This window comes from Triplophysa rosa, linkage group LG14, assembly GCF_024868665.1.
Source record: "Triplophysa rosa linkage group LG14, Trosa_1v2, whole genome shotgun sequence".
NCBI lineage: Eukaryota > Metazoa > Chordata > Actinopteri > Cypriniformes > Nemacheilidae > Triplophysa > Triplophysa rosa.
In genome coordinates, this window is record NC_079903.1 from 19,474,515 (window position 1) to 19,495,368 (window position 20,854).

A 20,854-nucleotide genomic window follows, 5' to 3' on the forward strand; every position below is an offset into this window, starting at 1 on the left:
AATGGAAACATTTTGCCAGGTGGTGCAGGTACAGCTGTAGTTGTCTGAGCATGTGAGCAATGATTTAAAAACTAAAGTGGCCTGGCTCAGACTACTGCATTTTTTTTATTCTTCCTAAATATGAAATCTGGTAGCAGATCACACACACAATACTGACAGATTGTCTTATTAAAAATCTTAATCATCATGCTCACACAAAAAGTTACTCCCGCCACATTGTACGTAGGGCTGCCAACTTTTGAGTTCAGCTTGGAGAGAGAGTTTTCGTCCCAGGGGTTGGTTTATGTTGTGGAGGAACTGCAGAGGGTATGGGATGGCAGAAAGTTGTAAAACAAAAACACAAAACCCTTGCATTAGAAGTATTGTGATTGATTGTCATACTTTCATTAATTTTAGGTGAACTGTCCCTTTAAATTATGAGCACAGACCAGAGGTCACTTTTGTCTAAAGGTACTGCAGCATAAGTCATTCAGGTTGTGTCATTTCAGTTAAAAACATTATAAAATTAACATTTATTTCTCTTAAAACGTAATCATTGTGTGGGGGATTTTTGCCTTTAACTTTAAAAGGACAGTGAAGAACAGACAGGAAAGCATTGAATAGAAACAGGGGAGTGGGACCGACAAAAGACGCTCGGCTCGAGATGGGAATCTAACTCAGCTCGGGCCGCAAGTGCACTGGCACTATATGTTGACACACTAATCGCCATAGCTGGGTGGTAACGGATTACCTGTAATATGGATTATGTAATCAGATTCCAAATATCAAATACTTAGAGTAAACTACATTTTTTCGTAATCAGACTACAGATTTTTTTTATGAATTAAATGATTACATATTATTCACAGAATGGCAGTAAATTGTTTACAGTTCAGTGATTCTCCTACATTTTTTATTTCTAATTTGTTTCTTAATTTTTTTTAGGAAACATAACTACCACTAATATATGTTTGTTACTGTTAACCCCAACCCCAAAAATACGTAACAACAAACATTGGCATGGAAAGAGATACATGATGTCCCAGATTTTAGTTAATGTTTAGATTATTTCTGTCGTAATTTATCCGTATTACTTTATATTAGGCAGAATGTCGGTAACTGTCAGCCTCATATTACCCCAGTTATCACAAAGAACTAATCAACAGTTTCATGTTTATCAAAGGGAAAGTTTAGCAATGTATTTTAGGTATATTATATTTTAGGTATTAGGTATTTTGACAGCAAAAATATATTAATGGGATTTTCAAAATAATTAATAAAATAATTTGTTAGAAAAAAATACGTTGAAGAAAAAAAAACTTCGAGAGACTGCTATTTAAAGGGAGAACTAGCCTTGTATTTACCTAATGTAATATATTTTTTAATGAATTACAAATCCCGCCTAAAAATATGCCACTGAGACTCTTATTTTGAAATGAACAGCATGATAGAGGCTAACCCGGAAATACTCCAGACGAAGAACATGCTTTATGTGTTGTATACACTGATAGTTTAATCTTCTTTTTACTATGGATTGTTTAATAAAGCATCTTTAGATGATTGTTAATAACACCACAAATAATTTAGCTGTTCTCGTAAATTGATATAACCGTTTATTGTCATCTCATTGAACTTCAAATATTATTACAGTAGGTTAAATCTGCTAATATCATATTCTCTAAACTGATGTCATTGGTTTTCTCAAATGTAACCGCTGGCTGTGAATTGCACGCTCCTAAACTACATTGCTACTTTACGTTTAGATACCATTTATCTTGATTTATTAGAATAAAAGTGTTAAAGAGATTTTTATCAGGTGTACATTTAATATACATGCCATGTTTTAAAATCCATTCAGGTGTTCATCATAATAGACCACAATGGGCAAAAAGAACAGGAAAGACAGAAGTGCTGGTGCCAACGACACCACTGATACATTAGGTATGTGCATGACTACCGGTATTTAATTTAGGAAGTGTTTTATTACTTTTAACGCCGAACAGTGTTGATTTTCTCTGTTGTTTTTAAGATATTTCCTGTAGTCACATTCGTAAAGGAATAGATCACAGTTTACTGAAGAGAGTCAGCTTGAATGAACACTGGAACCTGTGTCAAGACTGTGAACCAGTAAATTCAGATGACAGTAAGAGAGCAGATGATGAAGATCACAGAGAAACTTCAACTGTGTGGATGTGTCTGAAATGCGGCCACAGAGTAAGTGCCAGTTTCACCAATAGAGTACACCGCGGGTTTTGCTTGAAAAAAGAAAAAAAGACCTTTTACCATTGCTCTATTTGAACTCTTTTATCAAAAGAAAGAGCTGCAGACTTTTATTATATTTTTACTCTTATTATTATTTGTTGTGTCATTATGTTAGTACATTTCTATTGGCCAGCCCTGTATTAATACTCATGGTGATCTTTGCCAGGGTTGTGGGAGATTTTCTGATAAGCAGCATGCGATCAAACACTATGAAACACCACGATCAGAGCCCCACATCTTAGTGCTCAGTTTAGATGTTTGGAGCGTCTGGTAGGTGATACAGACACGTTTTTCATTAGAATATGTCAGAGTTTGTGTCATGAAAGAGTTCTCATCTTCTGATCTGATGTGTAATAAAGGTGTTACATCTGTGATGAAGAAGTCCAGTATTCCAGCACAGGGCAGCTGGCACAGCTCATAACAAACATAAGAAAACAAGTGCTGTCAGAGCCAGGCAAGAAAACCTCTAACAGGAGTAGGTCCCTCTTATTTATTGAAAGTGTCTTTGAAAAATTGTTTTATTTATAGTACAGTTATTTATTATACAATGCCATGAGACTTCACAGCTAAATCATTCATATACTGTACTGTCAAGAACAGTTGATGTTTATCTAAGGAAAGCTCAGGCTGGCAGATATAATGCAGTTTGTTAACAAAAAATATTTAATATACAGTATGCAAAAATGCTTAGCTTTAAACAGTCTCAATTTTTGTATACAACAGTTGCACAAAATTTAATATTTACAAATGTGACCCTGCCTGTGAAAAGCCAATTAGTCGTTTTTTAGTGATTTGCTGTTTTATGCATAAAATCATCCTACATACTGTAAAGAACATTCAGTGAAAATATAACCTTCATATCTTCAATATTAACGGAGTAATGCCAGGTCAAAGATTGAAATCGTAGTGAAATTAATTTTCATGCTCATTATCACAAAATTAGATTATGTGACTGGTTTTCACAGGCAGGGTTACTACAGACTCTAGGTATTGTCACAAGGTGACGCTGTTTGTGGTAATAACCCTTTAAATCAAACCCCTTCTGTGATGAATGGAATATTTTATATATATTTATAAGGCATTTTAGTTATTTGTTGCATTTATCTAAATGTTTAGGCATTTATTTAGTTATCTATGACCTTCTAATTTTCATGTTGACTAAAGGTGCTAGTTTCTGTTAAAACAAACAATTACATTTGTGAAATTAAACAATAATGTTTACTCTGCAGAAGGCAAAAAGGAAGAGAGTGTGGTGGAGAATCCTGCCGAGCAGACGCTAAGTGAGGAGAAAGAGAGCAAGGAGGACCACAAACTTAACTCAAAACACAATGATAGCCCCAAAAAACAGAAAGCGTCCACGGTCATCTCTGGTGCAGTACCTGTCAGGGGTCTCAGTAATCTGGGCAACACATGTTTCTTCAATGCTGTCATGCAGGTAACCCTTAAGAATCCAACACACCCGAGTGGATTTACTTGATTAACAGTAACAGAAATGTAGATGTGATGTTGTTGTGTTTCTTCATCTGAATGACAGAATTTGTCACAGACGCATCTGCTGAGAGACCTGCTGAATCAGATCACAGATGAGAAGAGCAGTCTCACCATCACACCTGATCTGTCCTCTCAGCTGGTACTGATACCTTCACGAGGCCCTCAGTAAATTCTTCTCTGTCTGTTTCTATATCTAATATCTATCATGTGTGGTTTTCAGGAGCCTCGTCAGATCCAGCTGGAAAGACCCGGCTCACTCACGCTGGCCATGTGTCAGCTACTGAATGAAATCCAGGAGACGAAGAAAGGTACCGTGACCCCAAAGGAACTATTTACACAAGTGTGTAAAAAGTGAGTACCTGTAGAAAGTAGAATGTAGTACCTAATAAAAAGCCTTTACTTTAATAACATAATAGTAATGTTTGTTTATTTGAACCATTTTTATATACATGTCGGAGCTTTTGACAAATGCTGATTCTCTTGGTTCATTACTGGTCTGTGTTTTATTATGAAAGCTGTCTGATTTTTCTGTTTGAATGTAACAGTTTATGAATGTTTTGTTTCGTTCAGTTGTCTCTGTCTGATGTGTGTGACTCTTCACAGAGCATCCCGGTTCAGAGGATTCCAGCAGCAGGACAGTCAGGAGCTCCTGCGCTACCTCCTGGACGGCATGAGGGCGGAAGAAGTGAAAGTACTGTAAATAATACTAGATAATACAATAGGAAATAAACACGCACTGAATCTACATAATGGCAATGTTAGATTTGTATTATCTTTGAAATTGAGCTTTGATTTAATGTAATAATTAGCAAGAGAAATGTCTGTGTTTTTCAGAGAGTAAATTCAGGTATTCTGGATGCTTTGAAAAACTCTGGCAAACATTTAGAAGCTGAGCAGACAAAGAAAGTTGTTAAAGGTAATTGTTTATCCAACAATGAATTGTGAAAATATTCAACAAATCATCTGATAGCTGTTTTGTTTCGCACAGCTTTAAATAGCTGCACATCATTAAAAAGTTTTGTTTCATTTCTGTTTTGAAGAAATATTTTACATTGTTAGTGTTTTGCATTATTTTACACAGAGTACGAGAAAAATGGCACACCCAAGAACTTTGTCGAGCGAGTGTTTGGTGGAGAGTTAAGCAGCACGGTGATGTGTAAAGAATGCAGAACTGTGTCTCTGGTGACCGAGATGTTTCTGGATCTTTCTCTTCCTGTAGCTGATGAGGTAACCTTCTGTCTGTGGTAGACATTTATGTTTTTTACTGCAACTATACCTAAAAGCACGTTCTGGGGTTAAAAACTGATTTGAGTGTCTCCTTCAGGCCTACAGGAAGAAGAGTCAGAAGAAAGCGGTACACTATCGCAGCAGTGTCAGTGAGGATGGAGATAACACAGCATCTCTGGTCAACGGGAATGAAGACATGCCTACAGGAGCAGGGAGCAAGTACCAACAGAAGAAAGCCAAGAAACAGGCCAAGAAACAAACCAAGGTAAAGACAAACTTTAGGTAATGCGCCAGGTTAATAGAATACATCGTGGTGTAGATATGAATATTTTGGACTAAAGAATACATTTTAAAATGCAGAATTTTTGTTTTTTGTGTCTTTAGAATCAGAGACGACAGCAGAAAATGGGGAGTAAAGTCACTCTAGATGTGCTGACCGATCAGAACGCAGACAGCAGCACAAATCCAGAAGAGGTACCTGAGGGGAGCGCTGATGTGGAAACCGGTGAAAGAACCGAAGAGCATCAATCACCCGACACTAATGCCTCACCATCCCAAAAAGATGAAGATGACGAGGAACCTCAACAAGAACTCGCTACGTCTGTCAACAACCGCTTTACTGCCTTATCAGAAGACCATAAATCTGAAGAAATGTCCGTGGAGGGAGAAATAAACGAAGGGGGGAGTGAAATCGCGGAAGAGGATGGAGATGTCCATGCCGAGGAGGATTGTTTGGTTGAAGAACTAAACACCATGTCGCTGAACGCAACATTAGAAGGACACGAGATGGAGAATGGAGATGATGTGATAGTAGATGCTAAAGAATACACAGTGGTCAATCAGGACCCCGAGCTTGCATTTCACACGCTGGCCACCAGGGAGACGCCAGGGAAACAGGACAGTTCAGTGGAGTCTTGCCTTTATCAGTTTACGGAGGTGGAGCAACTCACAGAGAACAACAGACTGATGTGCGTTACCTGTACAAAACGTCAGTCCGGACCTAAAGCATCGGAAGGTACCAAAACCTTTTTTTTGTCTTTAGACAGTCACATTTTAGCTTGACTCAATATCTTCATTTGTTGTTGGTTTAGGTGGTAAGAAAGGGGTTTACAGAGACGCACTGAAGCAGATGCTCATCTCTTCTCCTCCCCCTGTGCTCACGCTTCACCTGAAAAGATTCCAACAGGTGGAACGTCTTCTTCCAAACCTTATCTTATCAAACAAGGCGTCTGTCAGCACTCGGTCCTTTTATAAATGTTTTGCTTTCTTTTCAGGTCTCATACAGTGTTTGTAAAGTAAACCGACACGTTCAGTTCCCTCAAATCCTGGATCTTGCGCCGTTCTGCTCCTTAAACTGCAAGGTGAGAAAATGATCCACTTGCACATCTACCAAATTCAGTTTCACACCACCCATCCTTATGTTTTAGCTTTGTTTAGGGAAAAGCTTCCTTTGCATAGATCTCTTCCTCTCGTATTTAAAAAATATCTAAAAAGTGTCTTTGCATCGTAGGGAATTAAAGAGAGTGAGACGCGAGTGTTGTACAGTCTTTACGGCATTGTGGAACACAGCGGAACCATGCGATCAGGACACTACACAGCTTACGTTAAATCCAGAACGTCCACGCACAACTCTGCAGAAAACGGTGAGTATTATTACACAGCCGTGTGGCTTCACAAAGTTGAATACAGTAAATATGTCACAGGAAACACAGTGCGTCTGTATTTGTTATAATCAAACATAATCATTTGTATCTTCTCTTAGGTGATGTTGAGGCCAGTAAAGGGTCGTGGTTCCATGTAAGTGACACCAGCATCCATCCGGTTACAGAGGCCAAAGTTCAGAGTTCTCAAGCCTACCTCCTGTTCTACGAGAAGATCTTATAATCACGTGTCACGTGGTCTATTCAACACAAAAGGGCTGCTGGAGCTTCATTCTGGCTCCATCGCTGCTGATGCTGCTGGGAAATCCTGTTATAACAAACTGCAAAAGAAATGAAGACTTGAAGTTGTATGAGCATATTTTTTCTTTGCATCATCAGCGGCTGTTCCAGGGAAACAGTTTCCACAAGATCCACAACATACATGTAATACATTTAAAATAAATGTAAATATAATAAAAATATTTTTCTTAAATGTGAAATTATGTAATGATTTGATGAAAGTTTGTGATGGTTTCTTTTACAATGCTACTCTGCTGCCAAGACTGACTTTTATTTTCAAAACGATTATGCACATTTACACCTTATTACTGTAATGTGGAGGAGGACTTAATGATCCTAAAAAGAGTTTTGATTTTGGGGTGACACATGAGACATGATCAACCGTGTTTACATTTATCCTGATAGTTATCCTTTTACTTTTTAAATGTATAATTTTTTAATGTCTGACATGCATACTGTGGTATAGTTTTATCTTGCAATAAATAACTACCTGTCCTCAATAACATGATGTGGCATGAAGTTCTTGTCGAAGTTAAACAGGAATACGTTCAGTTCACGTGGATATTTTTAAATAAATTTCAAAAATATTGTGAACTTTTTAATCGAATAAGTGAAATTATGATTAATGGTATTTTACGTAAAAATCTCGGGACACTTTAAATGATAAAGCGATCACAAACGACTGTGATTGGTCTAGCTGTACACGCGCTAAGAAACGTCGTCATCAGACCATCTTTTTTATTTGGAAACGTGGGCATTCTGGGCAATAATTTGCACCTAAGTAATGACAGTGGGAATCGTCATCACGTTAAACAAGAGCGTTAAAATGGTTTTGTAGAATGTATTAATTCGATACAATCCCTAATCCGTTAAGACACACCTATTTGTAGTCTGCCTGTTTTTCTAGGGCGGGAAGTTTAGAACGCCATCGCCGCACGAGAGGAAAACGGTCTCTATGGTAACGATGGTAAGCCGGAAGTGCTGCGCTCTCAAGGTAAGCAACAAAAACATCTACTTTGTATTTCGGTTAATGCAAATACGTTATTTTCTGAAAGGGTCGGAGCCTCACGAGTGTTGTGAAGGAAGATGTTTTGCATTCGTGTAATGGTGCGTTTTATGTGATTTGCACTGATTGGAAGTTGGTTTTAACTTAATAAAACCGCTTTAAAACAAGACGGTTGTCGATTATTGGATCTGTTTTTTAAACAAAAGCATAATGCTGCCTCATGACGTATTCTTAAAAAAGACCCCTGAGTTAGTAGCATGTAAACACATTGTATCAAGCTAATACCACTAGATAGCATCACTGTACAAAGTAACCACCACAGTACTTTGTGTATGACAGTACAGATCACAAAATGTTTTAACATAAAACCTTTTTATCTGGCTGAAAATATCGAAATGTAATTAAAGAATAAATTGCAAAACCAATGATGCATCTGATTTGAACTTTAATTCATTCTGTCTGTCTCTTCATGTCTCCAGTATGTCCAGGTCAGTGGTGTGTCCTCTGAATATGGGGGCCACTGCCCTTGAGTCTCTCTCCAGCTTACAGAGACGTCTGCAGTCAGCTGAGGAGCAGTCAGAAGAGTTAGTGAAGGGTCTAAATGTTTTGGGAGTGTCTGCAGGTCATCTTCTCTTAAACTCTTCAGCCAGGAGCTCTTTAAAGCACCCGGTCAGTCCAGTGAACACCCATCAGGTCCTGGGTGCTGATGGAGAGGGGTTGCTATGGAGACTTTGTGAAACGCTTGTCTCGCGTGTGTGTCGATTGGAAAGCCTTTTGCACGCTCTCAAACTCGCCACTTTCCGTTTGGAAACGGACAGAGAGCTTAATCCATCCCATACAGGTCAGTGCTCAATCCTAAAAATGTCATTTGTTGTGTGTGTGTTACTTCAACATATCTGCGGGTGGAATTATCAACCCAGCAGGGGTCACATTTATAATTTCACTGTGTGCAGCGCGTCTGCATGAGCAGTTAAGCATCCTGCAGGCTCAGTATGAAGAGGAGCAGCGCTCCTCGTGGAGGGAGGTGTTGAAGTTACAGGATCGACTGCAGCAGGCCTGTGATGAGAGAAAGGAGGCACAGCAGGAGGTCCTCAGACTCAGGGAGGCGCTGCAGAGCACCATATCTGCTAAGGTAATGTTCCTTCACAAAATAACTCGATTTTCAATGTAGGGGCAAGGTTGACTTTTGTTTGGTACTTTACGATTCACAGAGGAGGGAGCAGATAGCACAGGAAACCGCAGTGGACCTGAAAGCTGAGCAATCCCGCAACGCACCGCTACTCCGAGTGAAGGAGATGGAGAGAGTGGTAGAGAGGAAAAGTGGACAGGTAAATAGAGGACAGGAAAAGATGTATGATGACCTCATAAACATTTAATAAAAGTACCAAAGAAAATGCAATGTCTTAGCATCCACACAGGAACAAACTGTCATGGAATAAGTTCTGATGACTCAGAAAATGCTTTATTTGAAACTTTGTTGGTTATTTGCTCATGACGTGTATTAGGTGAAAGCTCTTGAAGCAGCATGCCACACCCTACACGTTGACAGACAAGTAAACAGGGCGGAGCTCAAAACAAAGACAGAGCACATTTTCAGCCTGGAGAGAGAGTGTCAACAGCTCAGAGATCAATCTGGTCAGAAACGACGAACTATGACACATATAGACGTATATTCTCTTAACACAATCTGTCTGTTGCCCATGAAACCTGAGTGTTTTGTTTCCTCTCAGGTGTGAAGGAGACTTTGATGTCAGAGCTGAGGAAAGAGATGAAGGTACGAAAACATGAGAGGTTGACTCACTGTAATGTAGTCAATATATGAATCACAAAGTCGACACATCAAACGTGTCTGTGTTTTTAGAATTTGAAGATGTCTCTGCAGAAACAAGAGCAGGAGAACGTTAGACTCATGAGCGATGAACGAGATGTTCAGGTACTCACGGCCCTAACCACCATAGACATTCAGAGTCTGTGTTAGAAACGTTCACCTTATCTATTAAACTATAACTATTTTGAACGTTTTTCCTTTGAAAGGTACATCTTATCATATCAAATATTACATATCTGTAATGTATTAACTTCTCGCTCTCTATTTGTGTCTCAGGTGTTGAACGACAAGTTAGAGATTCAGTGTTCAAAGCTGAAAGCTACAGTGCAGTCATTAACGCTCGAAAACACTCGAATACAGAATGAACATCAAAACAACATTAAGGTATTTCAATTTCAGATTTAGACTCGAATTTAGTTTCACCTGATTTATATAGGCATGAAAAACAACTGTGCATTCTAAACACATTAAGGAACAGAAGCAGCTGTTAGACACAGTCAGAAGAAACAGTCAGACTGAACTACAGAGCACAATATCTGAGAAACTCGCCCTACAGAAACAACTGTGAGTCCCACATTCACTGCTAAACAACATTAACTGTAGATTTCACTTGCAAGTCTTTGTGTCTCGTTTCACATTTCGTCCAGTTTGTCCTTTGTTTAGCCAAAGTTTTTCTGCATAATTACAGAAAATGAACATGCATTAAAATATGTAAATGTACTCCTCATTGATAGTTCTTGGGTTTAGAAGTGAATTAAGCATTTTTAGTTTACTTATTGAAAGTAAATTTTGGAAACACTTTGTTCCACTGAGTTCCTGCATTGTCATTCTAGAGCTTGAAAATAAAACACTTTGCTGATTGTCATAAACCTTTTATGTAAATGAATATAATGTGCTCTTCTCTTTTCATTTTAAGCGAGGTGTTAAAGGAGGATCAGGCCAGACTTCAGCAGAGTTCTCTTGTCGCCCAGCAGACAGCTGTCGATCATCAACAGATGCTGGAACAAACCATCGAGAGGCTTCAGGAGGAGCTTAGCTGTGCACTGAGAGAGGAAGCAAACATGAGGAAAGAGAGAGATCAGATAAATAGTGAAGTAAGTTAACTTTACCTACAGTAAATATAGTTATTCTGTATTGGCATTAACATGTATATACGTTTTTAACAATGTTGTTTACTTTCGTAACTCGTTGTTATTAATCAGTGTTATGTTAAACAGGTTTAACACCTGCTTTAATACTTATTCTTCAATTTGATCAGATGCGCTCAAAAATCGTTTTGCGTGAAAATGAGAAGAACCATCTTGAAACACAGCTGTCAGAGATCAAGGTACTGAAAACAAGTGAGGTCCACAGTTTTCATTTGAACTTTACATAAAGCTTCATCTTTGAACCTCCAGTACTGTCTGTTGTATGATGGACGTAAACATCTTTAGTTTCTGACTGTGATTGACAGATTAAGTTGAGCACAGTGAACTCAGGGCTGCAGAAGCAGGAGATGGAGAACAAGGCGCTGGTGGAGAGCCTGACAGTCATGCAGCATCAGCAGGTCTCGGATCAAACGATTGTAGAGTCCATGTCAGAAGACAAGTGTGCGTGTTACCTCTCACTCACTTTTTCTCTCTCAGGAAACTCATCGTCAGGTAGAACAGATGCTCTGGGACATGACAGACAGCAAGAACAAACTGGCTTACGAGAAGGGCAAGTTGCAGGTCTCTATCTCTCACACACAAGCATTGTGTATTTGTTATGTATTTACGTCCTTTTTGACAGTATGACACACAGTTTGTTTTAGTTGTATCATATGTGCACAAAGCAGGTTTAAATCCACACCGTGTGTGTGTGTGTACAGGCACGAGTGCAGCAGATGGGAGAAGACCTGAAGACGATGAAAGCAGAATGCAGTCAACACTGTCAGATCAATATTACACTGCAGCACAGTTACACACGGGTAAACACACAAGCACACACCCCTCTTTAACAAACTCTCTTATTTTGTCTCATTTTTTCTCCGAATCACTTTGTCATTTGATACTTGTGATGGTTTGATTAGTAGATGAGTTTTACTCTATTTTGTTTTTTGTATTTCTTCAGTACTGTTTAAAAAATAGCATAATATATTTTTTAGAGTTTTCGTAGTGAGCACATAGTATAGTTCACAGTTGGTATTGTTTATAAGAACTGAATCCGGAATCTGCAACATTACAATTGTTATTGATTCAATGTGTATCCAGAAGGGCTCAAACACACATCTTTCAGATTCTCTCTCACTCTCTCGCAGGTACAGAGCGAGAGCAACACTCTGAAAGAGCATCTTCATATGTTACAACAACAGCACAGAGACACGGTTTGTGTGTGCTTGTTTGTGTGTGCATAGAGAATTTGGATGAAGCGGGATGTTACAGTTTGTTTATTTCTATATGTGTGTAACAGAATGAAGTGGTACAGGTGCTGGAGAAGGTCCTGTCATCTCACACTCTTCTGCAGCAGAACACACAGACGCTACAGACTGAGCTGCAAGACAGAACACAGGAACTACATACACTCAGGAAAGAGAAGTGAGTGTGTGTGTCCTTAACTGGAAAAGCATTCATACATAAAATACATGTATTTACGTTGTTTCATCTATCAGACGCTTTCATCCAAAGCGTCTTTCAAATATATGAGAGCATTTCTAAAATGTTTTCTACTGTGATTATGATTTGCCTTATAGCTTAATAGACATATTCCTGATATGCCACTAAGCTACAGGAAAGCTGCTAAGAATGTTTATAAGAAGTAATAAGAACGTACTGTCTTCCAATACTTTTATGTGTCTGTGTCAGACTGCAGGCTATGAAAGAGATTCAGAAGCTTAGGGCTGAAGCTGAGCGCCTGGAGAAGTTGACACACATAACCGGAAATAAGGTAAAACACTAAAACAAACACACTGATGATAAAATATACGTCAAGTATATAAGGCAGACTAAAGGTGTATACATTTACATGTTTGAGGTTGAGTCTTTGCAAAAGGCACTTGATGAGGCTCAGTTGGACAACAGGAAACTTGCTCAGAATTTGGAGCAGTTCCTGCAGGAAAACCACAACGCACAAGAGAAACTAAACACACTGAGCCAGAGGTGAGAAACACTTACTGCATGTCCATGTTATAGTTTATCATGATGTATTACAAAAACTTCTTTTCTCAGATAATCGTTGATATTTTTCCGCATTGTTTGTTTTTTATATTGAATGTCACTAATGTGAATGTTCTATATCATGTTATACACCCATATCGAATGTTATTTGCAAACAGTGTTGGGTGTAACTAGTTACTAAGTAATTAGTTACTGTAATTTAATTACTTTTCCCTTGAAAAAGTAAAGTAAGGGATTACTCTTGTTTTTTCTGTAATTTAATTACAGTTACTTCTGATGTAATTAAACTAAATACTTTGTGTAATATGTGTGTGTGCAGAAGAGGAATTTACATCAAAATTCAAAGTCTAACTTTAAAATCCGTGCTTTAATGTATAATTCTCACATTTGTAATTAATAATAATACTTTATGTAGTTTTATATTATTTATTTGAATGAATTAAAAGTGCCGTTTCAAGTCTGCCCTTGAATCACTTAACTAATTAAGGTGGTTATAGGATATAGAAAGTAATTAGTAATAAGTAATTAAATACTTTTTGAAGAGAGTAACTTGTACAGTAATCTAATTACATTATCGAATGTGTAATTAGTAACTAGTAATTAATTACTTTTTCAGAGTAACTTACCCAACACTGTTTGCAAATGCAGTTAAGTTACATTTGTGTCTTTTATGCAATCGAAATACTATATTTAAGTCAAAACTTTGTGTGTTAAAATGTGTTGACGTGTGTCATGACTCCATCATCAGAGAGGTGGAGCTAAAAGAAGCAAGGGTAGAGATTTGCCGACTAACAGAACATGTAGATTACTCGAAGAAGCTGCTTAAAAGAAAGAAAGACTCAATGCGACAGGTAACTTTAAAGAGACACTTTGATTCACCAGAACTTTTAGGGCATCTCCCTCAGTTGTTTTATTCCCTCAGCTGAAAAAAGCACTTGATGAGGAATCAGTGAAATCACATGACCTTTCACAAGCCAATCAGGAGCTTCGAGAGAAAGTGTCTGAGCTGGAGAAGCTTGTGTCCAGTCAGAAATCTCATCTGAACAGCAGAACAGCTGAGAACATCTCGCTGAGAATCAAGGTGTGTTACTTTACCCGTTTTTGGTCTGACAAGACTTTTAGTAGTGTTCAGGTAAAATGCTTATGAAAATTTGCATCATACGCACTATAATTCTCCAGCAAATTGTTTAAGGGTATATGTGTAACTTATTTGTGCCAGTGAAAATGTTTGCACGGCAGGTAAAAAATGTTTTTTTCTAAATCAGGTATTGTTAAGTCCTGCCCAGTCTGTCTCACTGTTACTACCTCACAATCATACTTTTGCCCCTCCTGACAGGATCTGGAAGCTGAAATTGAAAGTCTTGAAGAAATAAAGGATGATTATAAGAAAAGAAGTTATGAACAGGTATAAAACACACAAACTTACTTCCGTTCATTTACATTAAATTCTAGAAGTTGCGTTCATTATAAATACATAAAAAGAGCTTAATCCTTCAAAGCTATTTCATAGCAATGTATGAAAGATAAGTGCAAATAATTGTAACGGACAGATATTCGGCTAATAAATAGCCTAACAATAACATTTGATTTCACACAGTGTAAATGTTGTCTTTACAGAAAGAGATTAACCTGAAGTCTGACAGTAATTGTCTTGAAATTTACTGGAATGGTTGAAAACTGGGGCGTTTATGGCTGCAATGACGGTCATTAAAGAAGATGAATGTGCAGATGTAGCTGCTCTGATATATTTTACAAGAAGCTGTCAGAATGCTAAAACATCACAAAGAAATTGTGTTTAAAGCACTGCCTCAAAAAATATAAGCTATATATGAACCCACTTGTTAACTTCGCTAACTAGTTACTAACTAGTTAACCGTTTTGACCTATCCCTACAATAACTCATAGTGTCTATATATGTGTGTGTGTGTCAGTCTCAGTCTTATCAGCAGCTCCATTCTGAGATGGCATCTCTTCAGACAGAGCTTCAGTGTCTAGCCTCCAACCAGCAGGGGGAGCTACAGGCTGAGAGACATCTCAATCACACACTACATGAGAAATGTCTGGTATGCACTACTTCCTATATCTCGAATGTGTTGGCGTGTCCCACCTATACTTCTGTGTATCGAAGAGCCTTGGGTAGTAGATTGCTATGGAGTCATTCTTAAATCTGTGTCAATGGGACGTCCCATAATTTTACCCTAGATGCGCACATGTGTCTAAACAGGTCCACAAGACCACAGGGTTTCCCATTTGTTATTTTATTTCTGATTTATGTGCCCTCATCTTTGTGCACAGTTGCACTCTACTACCCAACAATTCATGCCACACTGTGTCACCATGTGTGGACTCAAGGTCTAAGGGCATTTGGTTCATTGCCGCATATCTTTCTTTTTTTAACTTCATTCTCTCTGAAGATATTTGTCTGTCTCTGTGTAGTACCAGCAGTCTAGAGTTCCTTCATCTTGCTGTCTGTTACGCCCTGCAGGGCATTGATACTGCAATACCAACAAAGTGTTGGAGAAATGCCATTATGTAAATGAATAATCGGGAGCTTTGTGCTGAATAAAGCTATTGTCTCTGTGTGTGCAGCATTTGGAAAAGAGTTTGAAACGGCTCCAGGACGAGAGAGATCAGGCAGAAGTGAGCCATGGGGAGGTAAACAGACCCCACCACCATCTGACACCATACATCGATGTTATTCTGCATGGTGTTTCAACAGTAATAAACAGCATTATTGTGGGACGAGATATGTATCAAAAGTTTGGTACTTACAGTACATTAAGTATAAGTATAAACATGAAAGAATGAAAGTGACCTATTTGTCAGGTATGGTGACCCATACCCGTAATGTGACCTCTGCATTTAACCCATCCAGTGAGTAGTGAACACACACAGCAATTCGTGAACACACATACACCCGGAGCAGTGGGCTATATAACATGTACACCCGGAGCAGTGGGTTAAATAAGTATAAACATTATTAGCAGTTAAGCGAAAACCACTAACTGAAAAGAAAAACGTGCACATAAATATGAAAATCATCATTGAACCACCCTTGAGTTTCTTAATATAGTGTATGTTTTAGGCAACTCAAGTTTTATGGGATTTTGGAGCATCTTTGTGTTTCTAAAATCCTCAAATTGATGCTCAAAATCGTGTCATGATTCAGGCCGACGCCTCCTCCTCTGATCATAGCCAGTGTTGATGTGATCCCTCCAGTGGAAAGAACTTTCTTTTGACTCTCGTTCACGTCTTTGATTTAATTCCTTGTTTCTACCCCCTCTGTTCTTCAGATCACAGAGAACACGATTGAGGACCACAGAGATCTCTGCTCTATATCTGAGAGCTTTAATGACGAGTCTGAGCCACAGAAACTCACAGAGAACTTAAGGAGGACAGAAAAAGCTGCAGCTCAAAATAGAAGCGAGGTGCTTGTCTGTAGCACTGATATGTATACAGACAGAATCACTGAAATAACCATTCAGACAAGAAGCAAAATCTGAAATGTATTCTTTAGAATCTGATTTAAATGTATTCTGTAGTCTGAACCGAAAAAAAGTGTATAAAAGTGAGATTAGGAATCAAAATATTTCAATTGTTGTTTTTTTCCATCTTAATAGTTATCAGAGTTTAAGATAGGACATGATACATGTATAAAAATGTCAAAAATGTATTTTAGGATTTTTAACCACATTCCTGTGTGGCCTGAAGGTTATGCTTTGTTTTCAGACCCACGGTTGTGTTTTTGACCCAGAACTGGAGCCCTGGGCCTTTACATTACAGCGCTGGGAGATCAAGAAAGACCTGACACGCATCACCAGCAGTTACAAACCCACCAGACTTGTGCACACACTGACGTAACATCACCTGATTATACTGCACAAAGTACAGAAAGAAACTATTTCAAACACACAATATATCAAATATAAAACAAACATTAAGCATTTTGTTGCTTTTATGTGTTTAAGAATAAAAATGCAGATATGAGAACTGTCCATGCTTTCAGAAATTAGTCAGAATTTAGTGAAAACATAACTTTATGACTACAAACAGGCTACTTAAAAAAACAAAAAAAAAACAGAGTATTTTAATTTAATAAAATAAAGGTAACTACATGTGAATACACCCTGTAAAAGACATACTTCAAACATATGTGTACACAGTATAACTTTTTTGTGTGTACGTTTGTCTGTGTTAGTATATATGTATAATTGTTTATTACTTCCTTAGTAATGTAAAGCTTTTTATAATTATGTCAACAAAGCATTATTTCATCGATTTTGTTGCGTATTCAATTTCTTAAATACATTTGGACAATAACTGCATTAAAGTGGCAATTTAAACTACGTATATATTTGTATTAGATAACACCATATCGAGCAAAGTGGAATTAATTTTAAAGACAACGCAAGCTAGGTATTTCTCAAAATGAAGACTCCGCAACGCCCCCTGTCGGCAGTGAGGGTCAGTATCACTCCAGCTGTCTCGTTTTCTTTCTCACCTCCTTCCCTTCGCTCGTGCCCCGCAGGGAACGAGAGAACGCGTGCGCGCTCGCGCCTCTTCCTCGGCCTCAAGTATTGCCACGTAATCCAGGTCGAGCCCCCGTTCGCTCGCTCACCCACCCACGAGCAGAAGCCCCAAGAACCGTGACAGCGACTGCGAGGAATTCCAACCGAATACGGAAGCCCCTCCGGTCGGTGCGCGCGGAACACGGACTGCGGCGGTAAGCGAAAAGTGCGTGGAAGTGTCCCCACGCGCACGGCGCGAGTGCACGAGACCGAGTCCAGGTCGAGTGGGTTTTAATCGAACACGCGAACGCAACAGCGCGGTCCGCGTGCGTGAAGTGGAGACGGATACTTTTGAATTGTTTGGCACGCAACAGGTCTTTGATTTGTTGTAGGTTTGATACATTGTAACAAACTCGCGCAGTTGTAAACACGCAACTTTGATACAGTGTAACTTTGATGAAGTGGAGAAACCGTAGCTGTCACAGCAGCAGATTTCTAGTTGGTTCCACGCCGCTCTGCGAGTGATCGCGATCCTTGTGAGACCAGCAATAAAAAGTTTCTTGCGTTTTAACGAGTGGCTATAGTTTTGAGTTGAAGCCGTGACGTCATGTTGAATACACAACTTAAATGTAACTTTTGCGTTCAACTTCAAAACAATAGAATACGTCACACCCACATTTAGCGTAGCGCTGATACAGTCATATTATGACATGCACCAGCATACATGACGTTTTGTGTGCGTGTTGGGTATTTTGGGGTATTTTTTGCCCTTGACATTTGATTTGAAGAGTTTTATACATGACAGCACAGCTGGAATTTGCTTATAATGTTAATATACTCTTGTGATGATGTCTGAAATCTACATTTCTGGTTACTGTCTGTAAATGTGTTTGTTTTAACCGTGTATAGTTCTTCAAGGCCGTCATGTTTATGTAACATAATTAGCAAGTGTCCAAAAATCATACAATCTTAAGATGCAGGATACAACACCCAGTTCCTGTTTGCCTGGATGGGAATTGTGTCCCAGATTGCTGTTCTGCCTTCATTTTCAATCAGTGTTTGTGTGTGTGTTTGTGTGTGTGTGTGTGTGTGTGTGTGTGTATGTGTGCGTGCGTGTGTGAACTGCTGGTATGCGTTTTTTCTCAGGGAGCATTCTTAGTGCTGGCCTTTGCTTAGTTGCCATGGCTACGGGTGGAAAAGTTACTACAGGTGTAAAGCCACAGATGGAGAAATACTTTGTTTATATAAATGCACTAGGATGGCAGTGTCCTGCCGTGTGGTATACTGTACTTTGTTAAAGATATTGTAAACATTATCCTTAAATGACACATCAGATAATTAAAAAATAAAAAGAATCCCCTAAAATCAACTTGAAATGAAAATGTTTTTTTTCTAAACAGTGTTTTTAATCTGGAATCATGTTAGTAGTTACTTGTCACCACTGTTTCATGTTGACTTTCAAAGAAATGCTGACAATAACAGCATCTAAAAGGACACGGTTTCCCTTAAACATTTAAAAATATCATCATTTATTCACCCTAATGCCATTCATTTGGTATACCAACATTCTTCAAAATATCTTGTTTTGTGTTCTGCTGAAGAAAGAAAGTCATACAGGTTTGAAGTGAAATAAGGTTGACATTTTTGGTTGTACTATCCCTTTAAAAGCTTCAATTGTGTGAGCTCTTATTTATGTCTTCATGTAACAAAATGTCTCTTGTTTCTCATATTGTCTTTTCAAAATGTCTTCTCACAGGTAGGTTATCTTTCAGCTTTGCCTGTGGGATCACGGTAACCTGTGTTTGAAAACACCTCTTGGAGCGTGTGAAAACGCACTGAACCATGCGGCAGCTGAAGGGCAAAGCGAAGAAGGAGTCTTGGAAAGACAAGAAGGAGAGGAAACAGGCCATGCAGGAGGCACGAGAGCAGATCGCGACCGTCGTCATGCCGACACTCGCCGTTCTCGTCCTCATCATCATCCTCTTCGTCTACGTGGCGACTAGACCTGGAGCCATCGAGTAAACGATTCTGATTCCCCAAATCTCTCTTTTTCTTTTCTTTTTGCTAGTTCTTTCCCAAAGCTGTTTTTGGTGGATGAATTTGGACACAAACAAAAGAATGAACGGATTGATTTATGAAAAACAGATGAGCCAGAGCTTTCCCGCGCAAACGTATGGAGCATGTTGAAGAAGTCGTCCATTTTGGCGAGAATCAAAGCCAGCAGCGTTCGTACCTGGTGTCTGAATGCATTATACAGGGTTGAAGTTTCATGCCAAAGCACCTGAGATGCGGCACACTCGGGCTGACCCAGGAACAGGGCCAGACCTGATGTCGCTGTGCTCAGATTTACAATGTCAGTACAAAATGAGAATTTCGCAGTGACTTTAGTATTGCACATGCCTGTAGCATGCACACACACGTGTTCCTGTAAACACATCACAAATTAACAAATGAAACCATTGATGACAGAAACGAATGTTTTCCAGAATGTATATTTCTGAATGCTCATTACCGAATGCCTCATAAGTCAGTTGCTTTTGTTTTGGTTAAATGATGTTCGAGTGCATGTTTATATGACATATGACCTGTGATATACAATACCGTTAACAAATGGACACGTCTTAAAAATGTTTTCCAGCAGGACTTGGGTCTAAAAATGTGCCTTAAAACTTTAAAAATGATGTGCAGTTGTTAAAAGAATTAATAAAGAAACAGAACGCCATGTTGACTGCTTTAAATCTGCCTATAATACAGTGGGTCATGATTTTTACACAGGGCTTGAGAAATCTCAGGCAGAAATATGTTCATTAGGCTTGGTTCTGATGCACAGGTCTGAAACTGGATTACTTTTGGACTACTACAGCCATATTTTCTGGCTGTAGGCCTATTTGTACTCCAACACAACAGAAAAATGAAAGCAATTTATAAAATGAACTAAGCCTGAGCTTGTTGGTCTCTGTTAAGAGCCGTGCTTTGTGTTTAACGCTTCTAGCTACATCCGATGATTCTGTTCGAATATACTTAAAATTCCACCTTGTGGAATTTGCTCTTATGAAGTGAAATTTTGTGTTTTAATGCTTGTGAAAGAACACATTTGCTCTGATACTCACTGCAGCGTCCGGTCACTGCGATTTTGCAAAGTGGGTCCTGGATCAACATCTTTAGTTGGTCTTCAACAATCCTAAACCTAACCCTCTGAACGCAGTCCTGCAATCTGATGAAAGTGTTTACAGCCCCTGTAATGTGGCATAAATGGATTGAATTGCATACACTTACAAATGCAAGAATAGAAAATGTAAGTAAAAAATATTACATTAAAAATGAAAAAAGAAAGAATCTGTGCAGTGATTCTGCACAGGCAATTTAAACATCCAAAGCGGGATAAAAGCATTCTTTAATACAGAGATTTTAAATACCTTAAAGGGACAGTTAGCTCAAAAATGAAAACTTCATCATTTACTCAAACTCATGGCATTTCA

At 38.6% G+C, this 20,854-nt stretch overlaps 2 protein-coding genes across 2 annotated transcripts; both read left to right on the top strand.

The window, feature by feature from the left end:
• Window positions 1-1,416: 1,416 nt before the first annotated feature.
• usp16 (ubiquitin specific peptidase 16) lies at window positions 1,417-7,394 on the top strand. Its single transcript, XM_057350969.1, has 17 exons — window positions 1,417-1,628; window positions 1,838-1,920; window positions 2,009-2,193; window positions 2,408-2,511; window positions 2,601-2,716; window positions 3,471-3,676; window positions 3,776-3,871; window positions 3,953-4,083; window positions 4,336-4,423; window positions 4,567-4,648; window positions 4,814-4,959; window positions 5,057-5,224; window positions 5,344-5,974; window positions 6,051-6,145; window positions 6,234-6,320; window positions 6,470-6,602; window positions 6,722-7,394. The coding sequence occupies exons 2-17, from the start codon at window positions 1,860-1,862 to the stop codon at window positions 6,841-6,843; spliced, it is 2,451 nt and encodes an 816-aa protein (XP_057206952.1). The 5' UTR covers window positions 1,417-1,628; window positions 1,838-1,859; the 3' UTR covers window positions 6,844-7,394.
• A 309-nt stretch (window positions 7,395-7,703) lies between these two features.
• Window positions 7,704-17,590, top strand: ccdc150 (coiled-coil domain containing 150). The gene is made up of 25 exons (XM_057351352.1): window positions 7,704-7,893; window positions 8,385-8,746; window positions 8,859-9,037; window positions 9,117-9,233; window positions 9,411-9,540; window positions 9,636-9,679; window positions 9,767-9,838; window positions 10,010-10,117; window positions 10,206-10,297; window positions 10,650-10,827; window positions 10,992-11,060; window positions 11,187-11,279; window positions 11,359-11,442; window positions 11,583-11,681; window positions 12,012-12,077; window positions 12,164-12,288; window positions 12,556-12,637; window positions 12,725-12,849; window positions 13,616-13,718; window positions 13,790-13,948; window positions 14,204-14,272; window positions 14,799-14,930; window positions 15,457-15,522; window positions 16,161-16,295; window positions 16,597-17,590. The coding sequence occupies exons 2-25, from the start codon at window positions 8,386-8,388 to the stop codon at window positions 16,726-16,728; spliced, it is 2,820 nt and encodes a 939-aa protein (XP_057207335.1). The 5' UTR covers window positions 7,704-7,893; window position 8,385; the 3' UTR covers window positions 16,729-17,590.
• Window positions 17,591-20,854: the final 3,264 nt, after the last annotated feature.

Bases quoted from the DNA above. Each gene is read 5' to 3' on its own strand.
- usp16 (XM_057350969.1), top strand. From the start codon at position 1,860: ATGGGCAAAAAGAACAGGAAAGACAGAAGTGCTGGTGCCAACGACACC. The intron at 5,225-5,343 runs GTAAAGACAAAC...TTGTGTCTTTAG, and splicing joins AGGCCAAGAAACAAACCAAG to AATCAGAGACGACAGCAGAA. The intron at 5,975-6,050 runs GTACCAAAACCT...TTGTTGGTTTAG, and splicing joins CGGACCTAAAGCATCGGAAG to GTGGTAAGAAAGGGGTTTAC.
- ccdc150 (XM_057351352.1), top strand. From the start codon at position 8,386: ATGTCCAGGTCAGTGGTGTGTCCTCTGAATATGGGGGCCACTGCCCTT. The intron at 11,682-12,011 runs GTAAACACACAA...ACTCTCTCGCAG, and splicing joins TGCAGCACAGTTACACACGG to GTACAGAGCGAGAGCAACAC. The intron at 13,719-13,789 runs GTAACTTTAAAG...TTATTCCCTCAG, and splicing joins AGAAAGACTCAATGCGACAG to CTGAAAAAAGCACTTGATGA.